The sequence below is a fragment of the Sinocyclocheilus grahami genome, unplaced genomic scaffold (genome assembly GCF_001515645.1).
Source record: "Sinocyclocheilus grahami isolate Dianchi unplaced genomic scaffold, SAMN03320097.WGS_v1.1 scaffold79.1, whole genome shotgun sequence".
Lineage (NCBI taxonomy): Eukaryota > Metazoa > Chordata > Actinopteri > Cypriniformes > Cyprinidae > Sinocyclocheilus > Sinocyclocheilus grahami.
Genome location: NW_015505258.1, coordinates 337,696 through 346,158, shown reverse-complemented (window position 1 = coordinate 346,158; position 8,463 = coordinate 337,696). Strand labels below are relative to the sequence as shown.

The window sequence follows — 8,463 nt, the reverse complement described above, 5'->3', positions numbered from 1 at the left end:
TTTTATGAAAATTTGCCTTTAGCTTGACCTCAAAGTTCTTAGTTTTCCATTAGCGATACAAATGTGTTATAAGACCCACGAATCTCTTCAAGTTCAAGTGCTGAAGCTGCATATGACACAATGAACCATCATTTTTTCAGACGTAAATATAGACTCCAGGGTGGGCTGCTTAATTAAGCAGGATGAATGAAAGGACTAAATTAAATGATTACAACAGACAACAAGGGGGCTGTGCACCTTTTCACCGTAGTAACTGTTCCCCCTGACAACAGTGGAGAGTGACAATTATATTCAGGGTCCTTCAATACACCCAGGCTTCCCTTGCTCAGTTGCTCTATTTGGCTTCATTGAGCACCTGGGACGGCTGGGAACGCTGCCTGCATGCGGGGAGAACTGGGAGCTGCTGACGCCGCACAGGCAAGACTGCTATTTTCTGACTCAAATATTCTATCTGCAATGCTACGAAGCAAACATTTCATTGCGTCCAGATTAAGTTACATGGTTAGAAAAAAACGTGGCCTGCTGTATCTTCAAGAAAGTCTCAGATAACACCATGTCTGATTGTTTGGCAATCAGAGTCAATTGAGAGTTATTAAAGTTGTACTTCTGCACAGATGTGCACTATAAAGTGTGTTCTGTGGATTTGATTTGTCTTGTGAGAACACTTAATTGGCTTTTTAAGAAATAATTCACCAAAAAATTTAAATTCTTTTCTCATTTACTCCAAGCCTTTATGATTTTCTTCTTTCTGTAGAACACAAAAGAAGGTATTTTAGAATGTTTCAAATGTTTTTTCCATACATTGAAAGTCAGTTCTGTCAGGACCACTATCGTCAAAATGATAGATACTTAGCATAAAGTTTGGTTTGTCGGTAAGGTTCTGTTCTGGGCAAAAAACTCCCTGCCCATCCATGCAGCCTGTCATGAATGAGCAGGGAGAGCAGCAATAATAACCCTCCTAGGGTTAACAGAACAGAACAAGGCAGATATCATTAATGTACTTAATAGTAAGTGTAAAAAATGTAAGTGTAACACTTTATTCAAGATAAAGGAGTCTGATTAGCCAGGAATATCAGAAAGCCAAGTCCTGACTGTGGCGAAAGGAGGAGCTGGGGGTGGAGGAGGGTAATTTGCTCCTGAGCAAGCTGAAAAGCTGCTGAATAATACTAAATAGAGCTTATATAGGAATGTCGCGATAGGTGTCGTATTCCTATAGGTAGATGTGATCAGCTGAGAATCAGCTGATGCAAGCTTGACTCACGTGACCTGCCAGAATTAACGCTAATGCTTAATTTGTGGTATAAAACAACACTGGACCCTATTGACTCATTGTATGGGAAAATAAATAAATAAATAGCTTGACCCTTGTTTCTGCAAAGTGTAACACTGCTTTAACCCTAGGTTATGAAGCTCTGCTCCATAGCCTGGTTAGCACAATTTTAAGGGTTAACTGAATCTTCAATTACTGCTTATTTGTTTGATTGACAGCACAAGACTACATGGTTAAATACTTGTACCTATAATTCTTTATTTATTTATTTGCAGAGAACATTTTGAGATCTGGTCTTGGTGGATCTGCTCCTGGATAGGGGTACCAGGGCAAGTGGCTTACTAGTTTATCCTGTCAACATGGGGTCTGGCTCCTCCTCCTATGCTCCCAAAACCATCTATTTGGATGTAGACGGTAAAGTGCAGAAGGTGAGTGCCTCATTTTAGTGTATATTTATCTGGATTTAAACTCACAAGCTAGTGGTTATCTTGAGATCTTGAAGTACTATTGGTGGTTGACCAATAATTAGAAAGCAGGGTGTCTGATGGCCAATATAATCCTGACAACTTAATGAGTGAGTGAATTAAATGCACACATAATTGCTTAAATTAAATGAATGCATTTTATAGAACAATACTGAAACAGTAATATTATCCATTGACAAAAAAAAAAGGCTAAACATGGTCCTGGTCGATATATCAGTTTATTACATATATTTGAGTCCTGAAATGCTGAATCAAAACCAATAAACCAGATATTAAGCAGTTTGTCACAGCACTAAATCTGTCAAGAGGAGTTCTGGGAGATCAGCGTGCACAGGTTAAAAATAAAGCTGAAGATGGCGTGTTCCACAGGTGTGACTGACATTGCATTCTGTTGTGACACTTGACACACTGTTTTCTCCTGTTGAGAATGACTGAAGAACTGTTAATAGTTGTGTTTAAGTCCAATTTACAGAGCGTTGTTCTACATACAGATCTTACAGATGCTCAGTCATACTCAATATCTGCATATTATAATCTATGATTGATGAAAAATGTTTTATGTATTTTAGAAATACATGTGTCAGATTCAGCAATTCATCTTGAAGCGTACCCAACTTCCTAAGAGCTCAGAGAGGCCAAGTGGACATTGAGAGTGTTGAGTGTGGCATATGTTTTCTGTAGTACAGGATCTATTGGCGATCTGAGCCTGTCTACCGCAGCTGGCTCTTTCACCTTTGTTATTCTCTATTTTAATGCTTTTAATTAATAAACTAATTTAATTGAACATATGAATTTATTTACAAATAAATAAACCCTTCAAAAGTTTGGGGTCTGTAAGATTTTTAAATGGTTTTGGAAGAAGTGTCATATGCTCACCAAGGCTGCATTAATTTGATCAAAAACACAGTAAAAACAGTAATATTGTGAAATATTATAACAATTTATAATAACTATTTTCTGTTTTAATATATTTTGATTATTTATTGCAGATGACAGTATTCAGTGTCACATGATCATTCAGAAATCATTTTAATATGCTGATTTTGTAATTAAGTTTTAGACCATTTACTTTGTCTCATGTTTGCTAAAATAAAATAAAAACAGACAAATGAGATGATACTATGAATATGTGGAAGTATTTGATGTTTGAGCTTATATTTTGGGCTATGACTTGTGATTACAAACTTTGTTGTCTTTGACAATCTGAGTAAACTGTTAAACTTAAGCCAAAGTCTCTATTTAATCTAATTTCTGCTTAGAAGAAACATTGATATATTAAAGAGATTTTTCTGGTGGAATCAAAATCATTAATTCATCACTGCACCCCATAAACACAATCAAGCCTTCGGAAAAAAAGCTGATCAGCCACTTCTTTAAAATACCCCAATATTTTCAATGACATTTCAAGATACTTATCTCAAGTTAGGTGTTTGAATTGCATTGCAGTATTAATAGTGCAGTAGCATGAGACTATTAGTACAAGTATGACAACAAAAACACCCATAATACAACTAACACACCCTTATTTGTCCTGCTCAGGTGCTTTTCAGTCGTCACTGCAGCCCATGTGATATCAAAGAACTGCTGTGTTCCTCCTCCAACATCCCTAGGTCTGTATATCACTGATATCAGCACTAATCAACACCTCAATCCATTTTGCAAACCTGCCTGCGGTTGAGAATGAAGTTCTCTGTAGTGTACAACATGTTCAGTGCCAGACATAATGAATTCGTCAACTTTTTATTTCTTCTGTCTATAGGAACACTGCTATAATGATGGTGGACCCTGAAGGTGCACTTGTGTCCATTGATCCCACGATGCCCACCAACACCCCCAAGTAAAACACAGCCTGGCCCTTGTTGTTTGTGTATGCAATTATGTTCATTTTCAGTTTAATCTGTTAGTTAATAATTCCATTTTGTCCTATTAGCTCCCTGTACAAAGTCATTCCTTTGTCTACCGGCCAGCTGGGAGGTAACATGCATAATTTCTTTTTACAGCATTTGACTCACTTATGACCTTTAGTACCCTAGATTTACATTTGCTCATTATAATGTTTCATGCTAAGAGGTGTTCTGCCATGATTTATAGCCTGTGTATTTAACTCAACAGAAAAGGAAGATATGTTTCAGAATGTACTCTCACAGGTAGCAGAGCAGTTCAGCAGGTAATGGACATGTTTGTTTTCTCATGGACTGAAGATCAATCTTTATCACCATAATGGTTTTGTACTAAAACCAGGAAAACATTGTTCCTTCACTCCACAGAGCATTCAGGATCAACGAATTAAAAACGGAAGTGACCAACAGACTGGCTATGCTGGAGAAGAGAGTAGAACGTATGTAATGACAGTGTTGCTGTTTGACTGCTTTCTTGTTAGCTGGTTTCGTTGTTGTTCAGACTTAAAGCTGAAGTACACTACAAGACTCACACGAATCTAAACAGATTTTCAGTTCAAGCAGCACGTGAACTGATCATCACTTACTCTTTTCTAGTTATTGCACGAAATAAACATGAATGAACATCAGAAGGTTTCTTGTTTCAATCGCAGAAAGACGTAAATGCACACCATTTTTCAAGTTCAGGTCCACCGACGTTAATCTACTCTCCTGTCCGGTTTGTTTGTCCGAAAAATGGTAGATTCGGCATTATGATTGGTCAGATCGCCTGTCAATCAAACTGCTGGCAAAGGGTCAATTATGGCTTGTTGAGGAGAGGTGTGATATTGCTTCTGTTAAAGATCCTGAGGAGAACCCTGCACCATATCTAGAGACCCATATATCATAAAGACTAGGCTCTGTTGGCTCAGGCCACCCTAGCAACTGCACAGACAAGTGATAACCACTCTTCTTACTTTGATGAATTTCTATGCAGTGGAGGGGTTAAAGGTCGTAGAGATCGAAAAGTGCAAAAACGATTTGAAGAAACTGAGAGATGAGATGACCTTCAGAGCAGGTGGAAGGTAAATGAAAGAAAATATCTTCCAACGCAAGCGTGACGATCTATCTGTTTATCCATCTAGAGCGGCTTTTTTTCAAAAAAGAAACACAAATGTATCTAAATGACTAATCGATCACTCTCCTTTTAGAGTGAATTGTCCATGCAAGTACAATTTCTCAGACGATGGAAAGAAATTAACTCCTAGACGTGACGTCCCCAGCTACCCAAAGGTGCTTTAAAGTTTTATGACATGCTTTGATTGAATTATGAGCCCTGCGGGAGAACATCTTGTCTCTATGTGGTATTAATCTCTGTTAATCTTGATTTCCTCAGTACACACTTTCTCAGGAGACCATTGAAGCGCTGAAGAAACCAACCTTTGATGTTTGGCACTGGGAGCACAATGAAGTGAGTCTGACTCAGTGGAATATTCAATACATTTAGAGATGAAATCATGCACACATGCTCGGTTTATGTTTTCCTGTTTATCAGATGCTGAGCTGCCTGGAGTACATGTACCATGACTTAGGCCTCGTGAAGGAGTTTAACATGAACCCGATTACTCTCAAACGCTGGCTGGTAAGAAAATTAGTATAATTGTAAAAATGAAAGGGTGCAAGAAAGGTGATTTCCACTGAATTTTCCAGGTTAACAGCTCTGATTCTTTTTATATGTTCTCAGCTGGGCATTCAGGAAAATTACCGCAGCAACCCGTTCCATAATTTCCGCCATTGTTTCTGCGTGAGTCAGATTATGTATGGCATGATCCACCTCTGCAACCTTCAGGTGAGAACTTTTACGTACGTAGCAATTAGCACAGCAATTACTGTGGAACAGTAAAAGTGGAAACCCGTGTGTGTGTGGCCTACAGGAAAAGCTCACGCTGACAGATCTGGGCATTTTAATGACTGCTGCCGTGTGTCACGACTTAGACCACCCTGGATACAACAACACGTAAGATCTTCACCTCTGTGTAATTATGCTCTTGAGTCAGTTCTCATAAAAACATACAGGTGTACCCAGGTATTTGCCTACACGTTCGTCATGACAATTTTACAGCCTTATATCTGTGCCGTTCATCTTAGTAATCATTCCCTTGACATATGATGAGATAATGTAGCGCTGTATATATGCAGGTACCAGATCAATGCTCGTACTGAGTTGGCAGTGCGCTACAATGACATCTCGCCCCTGGAGAATCACCACTGCGCTGTGGCCTTCCAGATACTCTCACTGCCGGAGTGTAATATATTTGCAAATGTGGAACCAGAGGCCTTTAAACAGATCCGACAGGTATAGCACAAAATATCAACTCTCGTTTAAGAAATTTAAGGGGCCGTTCACACAGAATGCGTTTTTGTATTTAAAAATGTGAGACGCAGGGTAGTGGAATGAAAAAAAATGTGAGGTGTCAAGACCTCATACCTTTTTTTTGGAGAGTGTGATCATCGGGGCCAAAATAATTCACAATTGCGATATTATTGTTTTATATATATATAGCCTATATATATATTTGCTTAATCACAACGTTTAATCGCAATTGCAAAGTTTATTCGCAACATATAATCATTGCCGTTAATAGTGTTCAACGTCTGTTTGATTACGTGTAATTTGTAACTAACTGCATGATTTTTATTGTACATTTCTGCCATAGTCACCACTAATAACCTACTCCTAAATATAATGTAGAAAACGATTTGTATCGTGAAAAGCGCTATACAAATAAACTTGAAGTGAATTGAATATCAATCGAATTTTTTAAAAATAAATTATGCTATCAATCAAATTCATCTTTAACTTTGTTTATTTTGTGTTCTCTTTTATTAGACCACTGAGTCACACTCAAAATACGAGTGTAGGGAGGTGTAGGGAAAGTTTGTAACCATAACTGTTCATAAGCAATACAAAAAACAACTTCCTGTTGAGCTGTGCTTCCTGCAGACTATGATTTTTACACCCCATTCTTTTACAGAATCCAAAGAATTCCCATATTGATGGCTAACTTTTTTTTTTTCAGGTGTGAATAGGTTGTCTTGATTTCATATTTCATATTCTCCAACATGAGCAGTAGTAGCTTTGTACTGTGTCCTTGTCTTTTTTCCTTTCATTTTATGACAGGCAGCGTTAAGGTGTAGTACCGCCACCTACTATGTTGGAGTGTCAGCAAGTTGAAATGTTACTGGCGCTGGGTTATTTATGCTATTATCACATGTGTGGTACTAACGTGATATCAATATAATTTTTTTTAAATATCATGTTTGTCAAAATCAGTATATTGCAACACCCTTACACTAGATGCTGAAAAAGATGCAAGCGCAACCATCAAAGACGTCCGTCTAGCACATATAAAATTGAGAGTCGTAGAAAGCGAAATCATTCTGTATGAATGGCCCCAAAGGTTTTTGTTTTTTTTTGCAGTAAATGTTCTTACAATTTGTAAATATGTTTTTATTATATGACAATGTATTGGCAGGCTATCATCACACTGATTTTGGCCACGGACATGGCCCGGCATGGCGAGATTCTGGACTCGTTCAAGCATAAAGTGGACAATTTTGACTTCACCAATGAGGAGCATGTGACTTGCGTATGTATCATACACCCTTTCTGCCAAAACCACATCTTTAACTAGTTTTAACCAGCAAAAAGATTGTTTTTCAGCAGTATATGGCATGAATTTGACAGGAACAGATTTGTTGACAGTTAGACAAGTAAGGATTTGTCGTCTTCTCATGTGTTCAGCTGAAGATGGTTCTTATCAAATGCTGTGACATTTCCAATGAAGTCCGGCCTACAGATGTGGCAGAGCCGTGGGTGGACTGTCTGCTGGAGGAATATTTCATACAGGTTTGCTGACTCTACATCTTGTGTTATAATTGCTCTACAGTGACAGGTGGATTTGTTTACACTGTTTTGTGTTTGTTCAGAGTGATAGAGAGAAATCTGAGGGGCTTCCTGTGGCACCCTTCATGGACAGAGACAAAGTCACCAAGCCCACAGCCCAGATTGGCTTCATTAAATTTGTTCTCATCCCCATGTTTGAAACTGTCATGAAGGTAGGTGAAATAGTCAAACAGTAAAGTAATAGTTCACCCAAAATGCAAATTCTGTCATCATTTGCTCATTCCATGATGTTTCAAATCATGTCACGTTTTTCCTCTCAGCTCTTCCCTCAGATTGAAGAGATTATGGTGCAGCCTCTCAGAGACTCACGGGACCATTATGAGGAGCTGAAGCAAATTGATGATGCCATGACCGAGGTAAACACTCCTCAGCTCATAGTCATAGCTTACTGAAAGACATACATTATATACACACATTTTTTGTATATTATTATATGTATATATATATATATATATACAGTGGGGCAAAAAGTATTTAGTCAGCCACCAATTGTGCAAGTTCTCCCACTTAAAAAGATGAGAGAGGCCTGTAATTTTCATCATAGGTATACCTCAACTATGAGAGACAAAATGAGAAAAAGAAATCCAGAAAATCACATTGTAGGATTTTTAAAGAATTAATTGGTAAATTCCTCGGTAAAATAAGTATTTGGTCACCTACAAACAAGCAAGATTTCTGGCTCTCACAGACCTGTAACTTCTTCTTTAAGAGGCTCCTCTGTCCTCCACTCGTTACCTGTATTAATGGCATCTGTTTGAACTCGTTATCAGTATAAAAGACACCTGTCCAAAACCTCAAACAGTCACACTCCAAACTCCACCATGGCCAAGACAAAAGAGCTGTCAAAGGACACCAGAAAAAAAA

General features: G+C 38.1%; 1 protein-coding gene across 1 annotated transcript in view; it reads left to right on the top strand.

Annotated features, from left to right (window-relative positions):
* The first annotated feature begins 1,614 nt into the window (after window positions 1-1,614).
* Window positions 1,615-8,463, top strand: part of LOC107586298 (high affinity cGMP-specific 3',5'-cyclic phosphodiesterase 9A-like) — a 7,978-nt gene continuing 1,129 nt past the window's right edge. The window contains exons 1-17 of the mRNA XM_016273581.1: window positions 1,615-1,698; window positions 3,295-3,365; window positions 3,515-3,592; window positions 3,686-3,729; window positions 3,868-3,922; window positions 4,023-4,093; window positions 4,630-4,717; window positions 4,844-4,925; window positions 5,029-5,103; window positions 5,188-5,274; window positions 5,377-5,481; window positions 5,567-5,649; window positions 5,832-5,988; window positions 7,169-7,282; window positions 7,438-7,542; window positions 7,623-7,751; window positions 7,860-7,955. Of these exons, the coding sequence (XP_016129067.1) occupies window positions 1,630-1,698; window positions 3,295-3,365; window positions 3,515-3,592; window positions 3,686-3,729; window positions 3,868-3,922; window positions 4,023-4,093; window positions 4,630-4,717; window positions 4,844-4,925; window positions 5,029-5,103; window positions 5,188-5,274; window positions 5,377-5,481; window positions 5,567-5,649; window positions 5,832-5,988; window positions 7,169-7,282; window positions 7,438-7,542; window positions 7,623-7,751; window positions 7,860-7,955 (1,509 nt within the window). The 5' untranslated portion in view covers window positions 1,615-1,629. The remainder of the gene's footprint in view (window positions 1,699-3,294; window positions 3,366-3,514; window positions 3,593-3,685; window positions 3,730-3,867; window positions 3,923-4,022; window positions 4,094-4,629; window positions 4,718-4,843; window positions 4,926-5,028; window positions 5,104-5,187; window positions 5,275-5,376; window positions 5,482-5,566; window positions 5,650-5,831; window positions 5,989-7,168; window positions 7,283-7,437; window positions 7,543-7,622; window positions 7,752-7,859; window positions 7,956-8,463) is intronic.